This window comes from Sturnus vulgaris, chromosome 2, assembly GCF_052056855.1.
Source record: "Sturnus vulgaris isolate bStuVul1 chromosome 2, bStuVul1.hap1, whole genome shotgun sequence".
NCBI lineage: Eukaryota > Metazoa > Chordata > Aves > Passeriformes > Sturnidae > Sturnus > Sturnus vulgaris.
Window position 1 is genome coordinate 7,162,422 of NC_142244.1, and position 19,180 is coordinate 7,181,601.

General features: G+C 38.8%; 1 protein-coding gene across 4 annotated transcripts in view; it reads left to right on the forward strand.

Moving 5' to 3' along the window:
• APP (amyloid beta precursor protein) overlaps positions 1 to 19,180 on the forward strand; it is a 203,622-nt gene that overhangs the window by 159,594 nt on the left and 24,848 nt on the right. For all 4 annotated transcript variants that reach the window (XM_014886607.2, XM_014886608.2, XM_088157747.1 and 1 more), the window contains one exon: positions 15,201 to 15,422. In XM_014886607.2, coding sequence (XP_014742093.1) covers positions 15,201 to 15,422 — 222 coding nt within the window. The remainder of the gene's footprint in view (positions 1 to 15,200; positions 15,423 to 19,180) is intronic.

The following is a 19,180-nucleotide window of genomic DNA, read 5'->3' on the forward strand; positions in this document are numbered from 1 at the left end:
GCTGCAGAGTTCTTAATGAATAGTTTTTACCTTGAGGAATGGATAATCTTTGCTTTAAATAGCAGAGCTCTGACAAAGGTAGTTTTTCCCTGAATCGAGCAAGTAGTTCTATGAGCAGCAATATAAATGAGATCTAGTTTCATGTGAATTTGTACCGTGGGTTTAATTCCTCTTACATCTAATATGGTGCTGTTTTTCACTCAATTTTTCTCATTGCTAGAAATATTATGACCTATTTTTGGACAGTTAAATCACAGTCTAGCAGTTGGACATTTGACATTTCCTTAAAATACAGACTATGTTTGAAGTCTCTACCTTAAGAGGCAGGCTTACAGCCATTGTTTTAATGTGCAGAATCCAAAACAAAAAATCCAGTTTCTATGCTTAAAACAGTTTTTTATGCCTTTATAGAGCCGCCTTTTCTTGTTATTTTTATAAGTCCAGCAAAGGTGGAGGCAGGAGTTTAGGGTAAAATTTAACAGAGTGGTAGTCCTTACCTGCAGGTCTCCATCACCAGCTGATGTCCACCAGCTTTAACAGTGGATGTCAGAGGAGCATATATATAGTTGGAAGATCTACAGCACTCCAGAGGGTAGAAAACAGCACTTAAATTAAATAAGGGCTTTCATCCTAAACGTTTGACCAATGTGTAATGTGCAAGTGCCCCATAAGGGTTTCAGGCACCATAATGTAGCAGCAAATTCCAGATGTGTGAGGAAGGATATTGCTGGCTGTTGTTCATGTTGAGACAGGGGGGAAGGAGCCAGTCTGAGAGCTGCAGAAAGAGGTCACTGACCATGGTTGTTCTGAAAAAGCTTGGAAAGAATAAGCAGGTCATTCGGGTAGGAGACTGCCATTCTGGCTGCAGATAATTTCTCAGGGGGCAGTGATGCAAATGTGGTAAAAAACAGGTCACGCTTGGCAGTCGATGTAGTTCTTGGTGATAAATGGAGTTTCTTATGAGCAGGAGTATGCCCCATGAATAGGAGAGTGGTACAAAAAAAAAATCTGAGCAGATTATTTGCCTACCTAGGTATTTCTACTCACCTTTTCCCTCTGATAAATCTCATATACGATTTAATATGTATGGGAACCCAGAAAAAGCAATAGTAGGCTTTAAGAGAAATCAGCAGTTCCTTTGAGCACCTCCTGCTTTAAATCCTTATTTGATTAGATTGCTTATCCATGTATGTAAAAGGCAATTTATTGCAGAGAGTGACACAGCAGGCATAGCTTCTGAATCAGGAATTACATCAGAGCTTTGTGCATCAGTCACATCGGCAGGCAGTGATCTGAATTTTTAATTCTGTCTTTGCTACTTGTTTCCAAACTGATGTCCTCAGCTTCAACTTTTCTAACCCACCACTGAGGAGATATTAAGCACTGTGGTAATACCACAGCAGTATTGTACCTAAGGTCAGAAGCATTCAGTTATGAGCAATACATAAAAGAATATTATTTCATCTGTCCCTTGACAAATAAAATCAAGCTATTGTTATTTTACTATTCTGTTCCACACTGCCTGTCCTGTTCTTCTGTAGCATATTCTGGATGCCACACCCACATTATGTGCCTACAAGAGAAGGCAAACCCAGGCTGACCCCAAATCAGTGCCTGCTTTCAGATATTTATAGTATGCTATGGGTCAGGTGCTATTTTAAGTATTTGTGTGCTCCAACTTAACATGAAAAAAATTGAAACAAGAGACATTTGCCTCTTGACATTTGCCTTGCAAGTTCCTTTGAAGATTTTTGTAAGTGTTTTTAGAAACAGGACAAGCTGCAGACTCAAGATATCTGAAGACTTCCTTTCTTCTAACACTTCCTCTTTAATCATCAGGCCCAATACCTGTCTGAGTGGAGGGCAAAGTTAGCACTACCTCAGCTGGTCCTGGTCTTTCAGCATTTATTAGACTAATTTTTGATTCCTTGTTACTAATTTTGAGCTGTAGGTCAATCCACAGCCTTGCTGCATTTCTTGCCATGAGTTGAATTAGGATTCTGTTCCCAGTCATTCTGTGGTATCCTCCTTAAGAGGTTTAATGGAATGCTAAGTTTCTTGCCACAGGCTGACAGTTCCAAACCACAACCAGAGTGGTCTGGAGACTGATGTTGCAAAACCAAAACATGCTCCTGGAGGCTTTGCAAAAACAAATTATTTGTCTTGTCTCAATGTCATTCCTTTTGTGATTGTTTTCTTCATCCTCTCCCTTAAAATGCTGTGTTTTGAATTTGTAATTAGTAATGTCTGTCAGACTGCAGTGGGACTTCTCAGTGTCTTGTTTTTCTGTAACTCTTCCTTGTCGTTCTGTCTTAAAATTTAGCTGATAGAAAGAATTCCACCTTCAAATATGTTAAAGATGTTGAAGCAATACTTAGGATTTCTGAACCTTTATTTGAAGTTGGGTTGCCCAATCAAAGTATCAGAATAATAAAGGGAAGTTGACTTACATTGACTGTGTCAAAAGCTTGTTTAAAGGTTTCCAAGAGTATTGTAATGGGATCATACAGAATGGTGTAGTTCATATCAAGTAAGAACATTAATTACCTTGTACCTCAATTTGTGTGTGTTAGACTAAAAAGTTCTTGAAATTGCTTTTTGTTTGTGGAGGTGGCAGTTGTAGGCTGTTTAATAGGAGCCAGTTCTAGCCTTCCTGTTAAAACTAGAGGCAAAAATACTGATAGTGTCAAATTGATGCTACGATGTCATGCACCAGAGTGCTTATAATGCCTTAATGTGTTTTTCTGGTAAAGTAAAACAGTGTTGTTGAGGCATGGGTAAATTAATTAGCACTCCAGGACTTACCTGCTCTGGGACACACCATGTTCAGTGGACTGGCATAAAGAAAGATCAGGAATAGTCACCAGTGGTGCTCACCATCAGGCAGTTGGGTTTTGCACTAGTTGACGAATGTGCTTCATACAGACAGTGTAGATAGAGTGAGCATTTGCAGTAGATGCAAAAAACCCATAGCTGGGGAAAGTTGGACAGTTCCTGTTCAGCTTTTTCCTTTCTGCCATTCTGGAGATCAGTGGAATTGTTATTTCCAAATTGCCCCAGGCACTTGTCTAGTACTGTGTAGGGGAGTGTCCAGCTTTGGAGGCAAGGAAACATCATCTTTGCCAAAGCAGAAGTATTGAATTTCTACCCTCATCCCTTTAAAACCAGCACATTTTCCTGTGACAGTAAGGATTCCGTTGAGATTTGTTGGATATCTACAGCACACAGAAATTTCTCAGTAAACTTTAAACAGAGTTTGTGGAAGTAGGACAGTAGTATGTAGGTCTTACCAAAGGTTCTGTAAAACCTGCCTTCTAGTTTTAAAGAGCCTGTTTGGTGTGTCTGTGCTGTATCATACAAGCCCATGTTCCTGCCCTTCTTTTGTGCCTGTAAGTGTAATGAAACTGGAGCAAGCACTCAAAAGCAGCCTTCACAGAATGTGTATTTGCACAGCTATGCTGAAGTGACTTCCAGCACTAACTATGCCCATACTTTCTCCCCATAATTGATTTGACATATTTATGTGTATCCAGTGACCTCAGCTTTTCAAAGAAAAATCTGAATTTTCTGTGAAGTAGTTATTTACCTTTAATAGTCTCCCTTGGAGGCCTATAGCATTCAGTCAAAAAGATGCTTTGTTAGGATTCTAGCAAAATATATGGTGGTTAAAAGTAGCAGAGTCCTTCCACAAATGCAAATTAATTGTGTTAAACTTTCCACAGCAACATTGAGATAGATTTTGTATGCTTAAATATTGACATATGGCTCAGGTAGAGGACCTGGTGAGCAGTTAAGACTTTTTCCACCCAAGTGAATCCATTTTTAAAGCATTTGACTAATTCCTATACATAAATATATACACACTCTTAAGCTTTTTTTTTCCCAGGTGTTGTTTTTTTTCTTTAATCATCATAAGCCTATGGTCTTTAGTAAGCTTGAGTCAGTTTTGCCACTTTGTTATCTCTGTAAAGTATTCTTACAATTATTTAAATACCATAAATAATAAAATGCCTCTGCTAAAGCAAGGCCACCGAGAGCCAATTGCCAGTGTTTGGTCACCTCACAGTGAAAGAGTGTTTTTTATGTGTATGTTTAAGAGACTGTCAGCTCTGTCTGCTAGTAAGATACGTCCTTTGGTTCAGTGTAGGAGAGAAGGGGAAAAAATCCTGGAAATAAATCCAACGTTTTCTTTTTCTAAGCATCTCTTATTTTTTGTTAAGATTATTTAACTGTCATAGAAAATTAGGTGGAGAATTGTAGATAATTAAATTGATATAAATGCACATCGCTGACGCTGATGTTCTGAAGTGCTTTCATTAGCAATGTACTATATCCTCCCTATATTTTATGGCTAAATGGGCTATTGTGTGCTATCATGGGCACTAATGTTCTCCAGAAAAGACATGAATCCTGATTTTTGTGTACACAAGCCCTCTTTTAATCTCATCAATATTGTGAACACGACTTCAGTCAGTAAAAGAGCCAGCTTTGTTCAGGGCTCACAGATACTGAGAAAAGGATAAATGGCTTCAGGTGGCTTTGGATTGAGGTGGCTTCTTCTTGAGGGAAAAGATGTGGGACATCTTGTTTCCAGTTCAGAAATTTAATCAGAATACAAAGTTAATAGAAGTGACTAAGTTTATTAAGAGAATATTTTCATCTGGTTTGAATAATGCTGTTCTGTTTCACTTGCACCTCTAAAAAATCTGTTCTCATGATCCAGATGTTAGAACTAAAAACTGATAATAATTGTGGACCCATAAATGATAAACAAAGTAATTTTTAAATTTTCTAAGCATCTGCTATTTCAGTGAGTATTTAAATCTATCATTCTAAATAATTCATATGTTTGGAGGAGAGGTTTAAAGGTGTTGGACCTTTCCATTACTTTAGCCTGAAGTATTTTTTCAGAGACACTTCTCTTTAAGTAGAATGTTGCCATCCTCCCTGTAGATCCCACAGGGAGTTCATGGCCATGAAACCACTCTGGGCTCACAGTGGCAATAGGCTGAGGCTGAGACAGTGTCCACTTATCAACTTCTTTTGATATTCCTCTGGGAGAGTCTACAGTCACCTTGTGCACAGTGGAAAAAATGCATTAAACTTTGAACTGTTGTCCAATTATTGGTTGTATTATTTCCTTTTTTTTATTTTATTGGATACACGTGGAAATACGGATTTGATCAGGATTTTCTTCTAAATCACCAGTCATTTTCTGGTGTCATGAAGACAATGGGCTGGGAAATTCTGTCTTGGAGAGCCTTGTCTCTGTGAGTAGTAGGGTTACAATTATATGAAAATGTTGTATTTAAAAGAGTGTATTACTGTAAATCAGTATACTGGATATATTTGATTTTAAAAAGCATTATAGGTCAGGATTACCTTATAGCTTCAGATTTCCTTATAAACATCTAGTTGAATTGATTTCCTGTTCTTTTGTGTCTTCAGTGAAAAGTCCAAAGTCGAGCATGCAGTTCTGAGATGGTACAGATAAAATATGTGGTGATACCAATTTTTTTTAAAAGTCTGCTTTTAGTCTTAGGAAGCAGAATGGCTTCTCAGCCTTTCTCATTGGTATTTCCTGATAATTGCTTCTAGCATTATGCTTTAAGGAACTCATATGTTAGTTCATCACGTGCCAAATTTAAGATGTCATTCTTTTTTTCTTCTGGCTAGATAACCAAAGTCTGAAAACATCTTCCAGTTGTCCAGCTTTCAGATATGATCTGAGAGCAGGTGACTTTCCAAATGCATAGCTCCAGTCAGAGGGGAGGCTCTGGCTTGGTAAAATGTTGCCAGCTTATGGAAATCTCATTATACTGAGCTATTGGAGATTTTTTTGTTACACTGAGTATATGTGTATTTTTTTTAATAAATAGGTCATCTTAAATCAAGTTAATGATGTCAATGCCCGTGAGTAGTGAAGCAGCCCAGAATTGTGTGATCACAGACATTCCAACATCTTCTGCTTCATTTGTGCTGTTGAATATGGATTTTCTTTTCCCAGTTAACATGTTTTGGAAACACAGTTGTGTCATTCTGTGTGATTCACTCTAAGATCAGATTCCTAGTAGGAGGGCTTGGATTGTGAAAGAAACAAAGGAATCATCTTAATTCTTACCTGCTGGCAAATTGCAAGTCTCCAGTGACAATCAGTTACTGGAGTAACTGTCTGCACAAGCTAATGTAGTTTTATATATAATAAATTACAGAGCTAGTGTGTCAGTCTCTGTAGTTGTTTTCCAGAGGGATTTAATCACTGAAGTCTGAATTGCATCACTGTGGGTAGGTATCATGAGGGGGATGGTGAATTAAGCCTCTAATGCCAATAGTGAACTAAATTTTGTTTGAAGCATAGCTTGCTTTCCAGAAGTGCACAGGGAAAATTCACAGGTGTTTATTATGGTCCTTGGCAAGTTGTTAATACTGGGATAAAAAAGGAAAAAATTACAGGGGATATGAGATTTTACAGAATGGCTGGGTTGATGGAGATGTTGCAGTAATGACCTGTCAGTTCCCATACACGATTACATGTGCATGGGATTACAAATGAAATTTACCTTTAATCAGTGCAGTTTTCTCCTGCCTGTGATTCTCATATACTCAATCACTGAAAAATGCATTTTTCTGAATAATGATGCCTGGGCAGTTCTTGCTCTGTTCTGCTTCCTTCTTTGAGAAGAAAGGCAATGTAAAAGGCGTCAGAACTGGCCACATCCCACTAAATAGATATATTTGGTGAATTTAACAAATGCATCTCTTTAGATTACTCTGACAACCTAAGATACATCTGGCCTATCAAGTTGTAAAACTGCAGTTAAAAAATAGGGAAAATACTTATTATCTGGAGCAGGCACTGCACAATGCAGTTTTGGTAAATTTGAATTTTAAATTTTAAAATACTCACTTTTGACCAAGTGTATCAGCTGCTGATGCCTATTTCGGGCTTACCTAGAAACAGAGACCAAAGTTTAAAGGATAAATGTGGATAAATTTCATGAAGGACCTCCAGGTACTTTAAGGGCAGACAAAGCCTCCCAAGGGGCTACACCCAAGATGGATGATGGTCACGAGTTTTTCAGGCAGATATAAGTTTGGTGTATTAGCATATAAAAGGTTCATCCTCCAATTACAGCTCTAGGTAATTAAGCTCCCCTCTCCCCCATTCACTTTTGTTTATACTTTTCAGGGCCTGAGGCAGAGGTGTCCTTGGATCTCAGGCCTAGAAGGATTGTTTTGTCTGACCAAAATGTGAAGAGAATTAACTCGATGTGGAGTTCAGAGTTACACACTAATGCAGTACAGAATCTGAAAAATACAAAACCTGAAATCATAAAGCATCACTGCAACAAGTTAATGTTCAGATTTTTATATTTTTATGGATTATTTAGTGCTTTCAAGATCACTACACATCAAAAATTGTGGGATTCACAATCTGACCTTTAGAAATGTGTGTAAAAAATGATAGGTTACTGACTTTTTTCTTTTGTTAGAAACTGGTAGTTTTAGGTCCTACTGCAGTTTTAAATTGGATTGTGTATTGTAAGTTTGGCAAGTAAATACTATTATTTTTATCAGTAAATAAGACCAACAACTAATTTATAAATAATATAAATAATTATTTTCAGAAAATGAGACAATAAAATTCTGTAGCAATATTTCATAAAAATGTTTTTTTTGCAGAGTAGTTTCACTTACAAGCCTTAAAAGGTACTTAAGAGGGAAATATAATTGTCTTTTTCTACTTCACGCAAGCCTGAGCAGGAATAATGATTGCTGATTAATCTGGCAGTAATATCAGTGACAATTGGTTGGGCTGTTTATTTGTTTTAATTTAGACTCTTCAGCCTGTTTTAAAGTACTTAATGATATGTTAATTTGGAATTAAATGTGGAGTTAAATTTAAACTTGGAGTGTGTCACAGTGTCTTCTTCGGATCAGGATGATGATAAACACTGTATGTTCTGGATTGTGGTATCATTTCAATTCAATTTTTTCCCCAAGAATTTTTAAATTTTTTCTTGTTACCTTCATATTAGATTTCCATGTCTTACTTGGAGAGGAACTGTTGAATTTAGCCAAATTGAATGAGGAGGTGATGAGAGAAAGGGAAAGAGACAACAGAAACTGACAAAAAGGCGTGTTGTGAAAGGGAAGAGCACAGTCTTTAATTTCTATTAAATAACTCTCAGAGATGACACAAGCTTTAATACTCTCTTCTTTAAAGTGAGGAGGAAATGCAGTTATTAATCAGATGACTGGCTGTTTAATACCAAAAAAATTATAAATGTGCACTTAGCTATAGCCATATGTTGAGATTTAATTTTAGTTAATAGCTAGTTTGTGTAGTTGTCAACTATAGGTCTGTAGTAATTAAAGTTTCTGTCGCTGAAGGTAAAGAGTGTCATACCAGCCTTCTAGGAAAATTAGACAAAATTTCAGACCATGAGTTTCATAGCAGGCTGATGAAGTGGTGTGAAAATTGTCACGAACCTTTGCTCAGAGTGCTCAGTAATTGCATAGCCACGTACAAAACTAAATTTGCATTGAAGTCCATCCCTAATGAAAAAGACACTGAGGTAATTTTGAAATCAATCATTACTTGGTAATAAGTGTTCTCCTGAATTGGATTACCCAAGCTTTAAAGACTGTTCTGTACCAGAAAACCTGTGATTTACCTGCACAAGGACAATCACTTTGTATATTAGTTAAACATCTTTGGGGATTGTAATGATTTAAGACAAAATGTCTGCAAGGTAAATTTAACTGAAACATTATTCCATGTACCAGCTGACAGGAGGAAACTCACTTGGGTTTTTATGATGTGATTCAGGAAACAGCAAAATCCACGTGTGCTGAAATAGAAGGGGAAAGAAATGGAAGTGCTAAAGTTGTGATTTTTTTTTTTTTTTAATTTGATAGATCATGTTTTTTTAGCATGGTTCTAATTATTGCAGCTATTCTCCAGTTAAATTGTGTATTTTTTCTAAAGTTAGGTTCTTAGCTATCAAGGTGTTGTCTAAGGTGATGGGATACTTATTCTCTTATTATCTTCTAGAAAAAATATTTTAGGTCAACTGTTTCATGATACTCTAAATGTTTGCTTTCTGAGAATTTGAAAAGGGCAAAGTCTTTTCAACTTATTTAACTAGGTTTTCATACACGTAAGAAATTTCTGAAATGTGGAGGGTTTTGGCTGCCACTTGCTTTTACCTAGTGGTGATATCTCTGAAGGACAGAAAATAAGAACTATGAAATGCATTTTTTCATGGTTCTTGCTCTTTCTGTCTCCCTTTAGCCCTGAGGGAGAGACACATCGCAGTGGAAAAGTTTCTAGACAAAAAGACCTGTGGCATAATTTCACAGGCTGTCGAGGAGGGGAGAAGAAAGCTTAGCTCTGATGGCGTGGTCACATTTCTCTGTCATTATGGATCTGAGCACTGAAGGTTGGGCTCATTTCCAGTGTTTCACAGCACTGATCTACCATATCACTCCTCTTTCATCATCTTCAAAACATGCAGGCAACAAAGTCACTCCTCTACCTTCCAGCACGTAGTTCACTTTCAATCACGTTCTCATCAGAGTCTCTCTAAATTATATTTGACTTGTACTACACAAATAAATGAGTCCAGTGCTGGATACCACAGAATTCTGTTTTGTAGCTCGATAATGTTGTAATTAGGACTCATGGCAGTATGTTAACATCATGATCATACAGTGTTTGCTTCAGCAAAACATCTTAAAATAACAAAATACTTGACATTCAGTGGAGCTTCACTCTTCCTGGTAAGGCACGGGAGGTCTTGTATTCATATTTACCAGTTTGGGAGAGTTTTGATTCATACAGCTGACAAGATGCAGACACTCAAAGTTAATTAAAACCTGACTGCATTAGATCAGTGCAGCTGCTTTAGAAGCTAACATGACATATTGAGTTAGCCCATAAAGTAGGCATACAATTGAAAGCTGCAGCTAAACATGTTACCTCTTAGCACATTCGCTGTAATAAATGATTGTGTTGGTGTTCTTAGTCAGTCCTAAATGTGACATACAGCATGTGCATGATTTAAGCTGCCTTCAGACTGGATTAAGGCAATATGTGTGCCAGCACAAATGAAGCTGTTGCTGTGACTGAATTGCTCTGTAATTTCTGCTGTTGAGAAGAACAGGAAGGTTGCTGACACTTTTTTGTTTTGTCATTTTGAAAGCACATGCTCAAAAGGAAGTAACTTTGGGAAAAAAATGCATGTTCAGTTCAGGCTGAATGGTGACTGATGATAAGTGAGGCACTAAGACTGCATTTGTACGAGTTTATTTGAGCTGGTTCCAAGCCATCTTTGTTGGCTCAAATATATGTTCTACTGGCATTTTAGAAAGGAAGTTTGATGTTGGGTCAAAACTATGGGATATAATTTGGTGATATTTTAACTAGTCCTAATTAGAGGTGTTTTGAGTGCACTTCATTTCTAATCTAGTTTAAGAAATTGTTTTCTATAACTCCACAATTACAATTGCCAATTTTAAAGCTGATTTTCAAGTAAATTCAATGGTCTTGGCACATAAAATTGATTGCAGAGCTTTTCGTCTAGTAGATGGACTCCTTGAAAATACAACAAACAAATATTGTAATTATTTTTGGAAACTTTAAACAATAAACTGTGAACTAAATTAAAATTATGGTTTGAAAGATAGCTAATGGGTTGTTGGCACTCCAGGACAGCAAGAGAAGCTGTTGCATATTAAATTCTTGTCATTATAGCTGTACCAGTTAAGAGCTGGGAAGTATGTCCCAGAGTTCAACATTAGAAACAATGTTGTGTGACAGTAAAAGTAGATAAGGTTATAACATAACATGGGTTTTGCCACTCCAAGACTCCATCAACTTTGTTGGGATTTGTTATGGTATCTTTTTTTTTTTAAGATTTGCAAATAGAACTGTGGTCTTGGGGCATTGTAGACAAATAGCTTGTAACAATCCAGTATCTCCCAGAAGATTTTGTAGTAAATTGTATTTCTTTTCTTCAGCTCTTTCTTTACTTTTGGCTCTATTTGCCTCTTTGTGGGATAAGAGAATAGTCTTGAAAGGAGTTTGGAGTGGTATTACACTTTTATCTAGTTCCCCAAACATATTTCACTTCAGTTTTTCTAGGTGCTGTTGTTGAGGGGTATTGACCCATGAGGAAATACCTGCAGTGAGGCCAAGAATGAGTGAAACTTCCTTTGGTGTTATGAGAAGGCCAAGAAGCATCCTATTACAGTACTAGAAGTGAGCCTGTCTCATCCTGAGAAAGAAAAGGTTTAGGTCTCTGGAGGAGAAGCAGCAATTGTGTGCCCTCACACCAAATCCAGAGCTGGTGGGAGGTCTCAAAGTGTGGTCTTTTCCCATGGTCATGGTTGCTTTTGAGCACATGCTTTCAGAGGGACAGAAAGATTTGCCATCCTCTTTATTTTTCTCAATGGCAAGGCTTAGCAGAATGCTACAAGGAGATAATGAGCCAAGAGGAAGATTCTCAGAGAGTTTTAGTCCTGTTGGTTTGATGTGAGATGAAATTTTGAGGAGCAACCTAGGACCTCTCTATTTGCAGCACCTAATGATAAGATAGTCACAATACAAATAAAACCCCTGAAGCAGTCTTGAATGCACATCCTAACATCTAGCTGTGTCTGTACTCCTTGGTTATTTAGGGATTTGTCTTTTGCACGGTGTGGGAATTGAGTTGGCAGCTGCAGATGGAGGAGTCCTGTGTTGATGAATGGATATTTGGCTTTCCATTAGCGTAACTGATGGTTCAAGTAGCCATCGATACTTGGAACAAAATCAGCCCTGAAAAATTGATCTTGGACTTTGCTAGTAGTATTAATAACTGGAAATCCTAAGGCAAACTTTTTTTAGCAGTTCAATGATTGAAGCAATTGTTTGTGAATCATTTACTCAATGCAGACACAGCTGCCTCAGTGTGATGGATTCCAGCAGTTTCTATGCCAGGCACTTCCAATTTCTCACTGTCATTCAGTGTCTGATTCATCCTGTCAGATGGGCTTGACTCATGTGGCCATTGTTTCCCTGCTTGTAAAATGGATGTGATCATAATCTGCTGGTTGTATTATCTGTCTGCCTCACTTGAGCTGTTGTGCAGGTCAGTTCCTCTCCATGCTGTGCATCACAGCTGAGTGAAAAACAACGGAGCTAGCAACGATGTGCTCCCACTTGGGTAGCCTTGAGAGAGACTTTGTGTGATCACTCCCAGCCCTCAGAAATTTGGATATAATGATGGTATCATGATGGGAGTTTGGAGCCCCTCTCTGTTAGCCTGTCTAGCCCAGCCGTGCCTGCACTGTGGCCTCTCCTGAGTGCTGTACCAGGCACTGCCAGAGCTCAGGTCCTTCCTTCCCCTCTGTGCACCATTTGTCCCTTTCCAAGGGCAGGAGCTGTCTGCAGGTGACACTGAGTGAGTCAGCAGCAGAGTATGTGCAGTTCTACAGGATGGGCACTGGCTGGGGCACAACTTCTCCAGCACCATCCCCTGCCACTGCTGCCTGAGCTCCAGGTCTCTGCAGTTATCCCTCTGGGGATGGGGAGAACAGCAGGAACAAAGGGAGCTGTGCCCCAAGACCATTCCAGTGGCCAGGTTTTGAAAGGTCTGTGTTCACAAAGATGCTCAGTACTGTAACACTGTCTCGTGTGGTCCATGATGACATGGCCTTAGTGTTTTCAGCTGTTGTCATCTGTGGCTCCCTGTAAGGCAGAGGCACACCACACTCCTCCATCAAGCCTCTAAAATCCAGCTCTCTTTTGTAAAGTTTTTTCATCCCTATCTAATGAAAATTAACATATCATGTGATAGTGTCTGCTCAAAATATCAAGGTGCTTCACCTATCTCTCTTCTGATAAAAGGAGGTGGTTTAATTTGAAAAAAAGATTAGTGTAAGTGTAGCTTGGAGAAAAAATCAGATTTAACTTCTATGCTGAAGATTTAGTAGGTATCATAAAATTGGACTTGCTTCAGTAAAATGAACATGAAAAGAAAAACAATTCAATGTGACTGATATAGGCTTTCTATACTGTCCTAGTAATTCATTCTAATGGACAAATTAAATCACAGAATTAAATTTTGTATTCATATTTGTCTTACTATCTGCTCAAGTTTAAACTGGAAAATTGATTTCAAAACATTATTTTACAAGATTCAGAACCCGTGTTTGCCCCCGAGCTGAGGTTGCAACATTTTGTTTATTTTTGATGTTCTGAATTTAGTGTTAAGGGAATAGGGTGGCAGAGAATTTCATCAGCTGTCTCAAGGTGGCCTTTGAGAGATGCATTACAGAGCAGAGCCCTACTGCATCTTCGTTGATGGAGGCACTGAAGCAGTGGCACCTCTAATGCTTGTGAGGTGGTAAGGACCCTTACTGAGGATGCTGGATGGTTACATTGTGCTTCTGTGGTATGAAACTTCATGGTGTAAAGGTGGGAGAAACATAACATTCAAAAGTTTTGGCTGAGGTGTCTAAAGCTGTAGTGTGTATTGAAAATTAGATGCCCTTAATCACTGATATTACTAGGAAATGAGTGAGCCCCTATGGAGTGGCATAAAGGGTTTAGCAGCAGAGTGGTGATTCATGTCCCTGACTTGCTACATGGTAGAGATGTGGGTGTGAAGTAGTGACAGTCAGGGGGTCCTTAATGAAGTGCAGAGAAGACAGTCTTAATAAAAGCTGATGCATCATCAGCTGCCTTGTGTGTTCTCATGTGCTCCCTTGCACTCTATTAGAGTCTCCTGTTATGAACTGTTTAGCTCTGTGGCACTTGCTCACTCTTGGTCCCTTATTAGCAGTTGTAGGTCTGCATTGCAATTGCTTACTCAAATGTGCTCTTGTGCAGCAAGTTCCCTCTAAGTACTTGCAAATACTATGTTTTTCCTACAAAAACAGATGTCAGTGTAGCAGGGGGGATCAAGAATGGAATTGTAGAATAGTTTTGGTTGGAAGGGATCTTTGAAAGGTCATCTACTCCAGCCCTCTCTGCAATGAGCAAGGACATCTTCAACTAGATCAGCTTGGTCCAGCCTGGCCTTGAATGCTGCCAGGTACACGGCATCTACCACCACCCTCCTTTTAAGAAATTTCTTTCTTATATCTTAGATAAACTTACTCTCCTTCAGTTTAAAACCATCACCCCATGTCCTATTGCAAAAGGCCCTTATAACAAGTTTGGCCCTTCTTTCTTAGAGACCCCCTCTCAGTATTGAAAGGCCACAGTAAGGTCTTCTAGGACCTTCCTCTTCTCCAGGCTGAACAGCCCCAGCTGTCTCAGCCTGTCATCATAGCAGAGGTACTTCAGCCTTCTGATCTACTCCATGGCCCTCTGGACTCACTCCAAGTCCATGTCTTTTCTGCTCTGACAGTAGAGGAACCTTGGTGTGAAAAGGGAGTAGGAATAATGAAGCACACACAACCTCTGAGCTTGTTTTTAACACGGAGTTGAACAGTGTGTCCTATACACCTGATGGAACTGAAAAGTGCTTTGGTGGTTCTCACTTTCCTTCAAGAAAAAAAACTCTACAGCGTAGATAATACTACATAGCTTTAGGTACTAGTAGCTTATAAAATAATTTGCTTACTACTACTACTACTAGTACGTGTCTACTACTGCTTTTTATCAAAGAGCTGCTTCAGTGTTATGATGAAGTTATATATGTTTAAAAATATTTCTTCAGATTTCATATGTTTATAGTAAACTCAGTTTAATACAGTGACTGCTGTGGAGGTTTAGGATTTAAGAGTTGTGATGAGCTTTGGCAGTGAGCATTTAAGAGGAAGGAGAAATTACAAAGACATTCCTTCTTGTGGATCTCCTGCCAGTTGAGTTATTGGGACCATGCTGAGTTGAAGGGAGTTGTTTTGTGCTTCCTTTCAAAGTGCTTGGGAAGAGCCCAGGAAGTTATTTAGCACAGACCTGTGACTTGTTAGGTGGTGGAAATGTGGGTGGGAAACAGCATTGAGCAATTCTAGTTGATGTTTCAAAAAAATGCCTTAGCTGCAGTGCTTATCATGGGGTTTTGACTATTCCAAGCCTTAATATTTTATTTATCATAAGAAAACAGAATCTCAAAACAGGGAATTCTTACTTGAATGGCATTGAAAATAGGTCCTTAGATATGCTGGCTCTTTCAGATAATTTCTGCATTGACATTTCCTTGCAGATGAATTACTTCAGAAAGAACAAAACTACTCTGATGATGTTTTGGCCAATATGATCAGCGAACCCAGAATCAGCTATGGAAATGATGCTCTTATGCCTTCATTGACGGAAACAAAGACTACAGTTGAACTTCTTCCAGTGGATGGAGACTTCAGCCTAGATGACCTTCAGCCATGGCATCCCTTTGGAGTTGATTCTGTTCCAGCCAATACTGAAAATGAAGGTAAGTACAGCTGGGGGAGAAACCAGAGAATTTTCTGATCTGAGCTTTGTGGTTTCTCTCCGCATTTTTCCCTGAAGATTAGTATTTTTCTTGTAAGTGGGATAGAGGTTCTGAAATGTACATTTGTAACTAATCTGCTGTGTCAGTTGTGTCTCTCTGATGGAACAGAAAGTCCTAACTAAAATCTGTAATTCAGACACACAATAAATTTCAGAGTTGAGCTTACTTGCCTTCAGAAACAACCAATAATAAATTCTAGGAGATTATTAGTAACGGTCTTATAAGATACATGACAGTGACTGAAGAGAGATAGATAAGTTGTCAGATTTGTACCATGATGAAATGAGTGTTTTATTTAAGGTAGAGCTTTTTACTTGCTGGCATGAAAATAACTGCAGTTCCAGCATAATCCTAGCAGACAGATAATGTTATTTCACTCCATACACTGGTTGTCTGGAATGTACTGCAGAAATGTTTCTATGGGCACATCAATACAACTTGGCTAGTGAAAAGGTTTTTCCTCAGGAGTTATTATATGTTGTTCATGGACTACTTCACTGAAGTGACTGCATGCTACTTGAATAATCCATGTAGAATCTGGAATTGGTAGTTCACTTAGGCACTGGAGCAAATAAATCAGAAACCTGAGAGACTTCGGTCATGTCATTCAAGTTCCTCCTCTTGCTTTTGTTTTCCTTTGTTAAACTGCACTGTTACTAGTGCTGGGTTAATCATATCAGTTAAAGTTTGATACTGCAAAGCCACAGTGCACACAGAGCCTTGAACTGCAGAAGTCTTCTCAGGCAAATCTGTGATTTGTAGCTCAACTGCACAGACATTAACATCCTCCTCAAGTCTTTTGAAACCACTGGCTTAGGCTGTACCTGCTCTCAGAATGGGTTCTGAGATCATCTTTACACAGTTAGTCTCATTCCAGCACAGTATGTGAGTGACTGTCAGCAGCTGGATGTGTGGGACATAGGCATGGATTTGCCAGGTCTGGTGTTGGTGCCAGGTGAAATCAGTGGAATCAGAAATAGATTTGCAATCAAAGTTTGTCCCGAGGAGTCAGAGAAGCCTAGGATCAGGCAAAAGAAAAGATCTGGACAAAGGTCAGTGAAGCAGACATTTAGCAGATCTGAGGGGAAGAGGAGAGGCTGGTCAGGAGTAGGGCTAAAATTAGAGGACCAGGGAGTCAGCACTGCAAGTTAGGGACCAAGTAAAAGAGCAGAGCCAGAGCAAACTCAACAGACCAGCCAGCAGGGAGAACCAGAAGGCAGGAGATGGTGACAAGGACTCCAGCTGTGTCTGAAGGGCACTTGCAGCCAAGCGACATGCCAGGCACTGAGAGCAGCTGGCTGGAGCACGTCAGGCACTGGCAAGGGGTACAGATGGCTCAGGGCTGGCAGGCTGAACCTCATTTTCCTGGGGAAGGAGCTGCAGCTTGCTCTAACAAGCTAACTCTAGACCTAGTATCGAGGCTGTCTGCCAGGAGCAGGCCACAGTCTGGCTCATGTCTGTCCTGCAGGAATTTTCAATTGCAGCTCCTGCTCCAGTTTTTTTCCATAGCTGAGGCATCCAGGGCATCAGTTTCTATACCTGTTGCCTGCTTTCATAAAACATGGTTGGGATTCATTATTTTTGATGTCTGTCCTCTTAGCTTTCAAAATATATTGATTTCAGCCACCAAGTTTAGAAGTTATTAGGTAGATGGGTGCCCCCAGACATACCCATAGTTTAATCACACAAGCGTATTTTTCCTTCAGAAACCTGTGTAAGCTCAGAATCTAATAATGAAAGGTGCTTCAAAGTGAACTGAATTCCCACAGGCAACTATACTGAGCATGGTTCTCCTTTTCAAATACATGGCAGCAAATAAGAAACAAAAACTCTCCTGCCTGGAATACCATTCTCAGTTATTAGGCCTGTGTGTTTTACTGCAGTATATGGTTTGTTGCAGCACTTATTCTTTCATGCTTTCAAGTTGTTGGGGTTTAGTTTTGGATTTTTATACCAGGATTGTATTGTATTTGTCATGAAGTTATTGCATCAGTCAGTTAAGTTAGGCCAACCATTGTAATTGTTCAAGTATACACAGTTAGAAGTGGAAATTATTTGGTGACTTAAACTTCTTCAAGTCCTTCTTGTTTCCCCTTATACTTCTCTATCCTCTACCCAAAACCTCAACATTCTTAATGTGATCATACCATTCTTTCTTTAGAGACCGTTTCTCTACCTTTGCCCATAGCATCAAAAGGGAATTTCACAGCTTTATTTTCTTTCCTTTGTCTCTCACCTCGTTGTTCCAGAATCCCAGGACTGACTGTGCCATTTGTCTTCACTTCCCATGCCTGTTTTCTTCTTTGATAGTGGTCTTACTTCAGGCTTTTTCTACCTTGCTTCCAAAATTATGTTTTTGTCTTGTTGTAATATGGTTTGGAAGTAGCAGGAAGTTAATAACAACTGACTTAATTTTCTCCTCCTCTTTTTTTTTATCTCTGATGAACTGATGAAGTTAAAATACCACAACCCTCCCCTCTAAAATTTCTTATTATTAGTTCCTGTGCCTGTTTCCTTCCATGGCCATGATCTAATCCCAGGTTTCACCCAGAGATATTAATAATGTATTGGATTGGTATGTTGCCATGTAATCTTAAGGTTTCATAACTCCATTTGAAATTTTCCCAATATAAGCTGCATGTTTTAAAGAACAGATTTTATGCAAATAGTTTCTTTTCCTAGAATTGCTTTTACAGAAGAGTAAGTGAAAAATAATCTAAAATTAAATAGACTTTAAAAGTCTAGCATAACTCAGTATTTTCTGCAAGTATATTGTCACTTGCTTTTCCCTGAGGTAGTTTCCCTGGAAATGTTGATGGAAGTTAATCTAAAGCAGCAGGTAATATACTGTATGGACGTCCAGCACGCTGCGACACAAATTAGGTTAACAAAGAAAACACTTTCTGAGAACCATACAGAGGCACCATGAAAAATGTCAGGAAACTGTATTTCAGCAATGCAAAATGCATCTTCAGAGTGACCCCCAACAGCTGTGAAGCTCTGACACTGCCAAGCCCTCTGGGCATTTTGCCAGTGACTAACTGGGTTTGGTGGTTTACCCTTTGTATTTTAGCTTGCAGGTTACAGGGAGCCTTAATGTCTATATGTAGTATTTATCTAAAGTGAGATTCCTATAAATGTACTGTGTTATCCTTATGATTTGTTCAGTTCCTCCCTTCAACAATGTTCTTGATAGATGAGCATCACATGGCACTCCTCACGTGATGGTTTGTACTAATTTTTTATGTACTTTTCTTTTACATTTGAAAAGAGAAGTAAACACATTCTCTCTTGCTTTTCTGAGATGTATTAGTATTAGGTAAAGGTGGGAATGTGTGGCCTCTGTGAAGCCTGAGTAGTCAGTGTAAATAAACATGTACCAGTCTAGTTTGATGAGTCTATTTGGACAATGCATTTTCAATCTTATTTCTGTGCCTGTGGAAGTATATTCAAGAGAAGTAAAATTCTGGAGCATCAACATGCATGCCCTTTTTATAATAACACACAGTACATATTTGAGTTTTGATTATTGATAAATGCTGTAGTTGGTTTAAATTTTCTCCTGTTCGTTGGCTGTTGTGATGATGTGGTCGGGTTGACCACTGGCCCAATATCAGTGCACTCACAAAAATCCTCTACTCATCTTCCTCTGTTGTAATTGAGCAGAGGAGAAAATAATCAGTTAAAATACAGCTCAT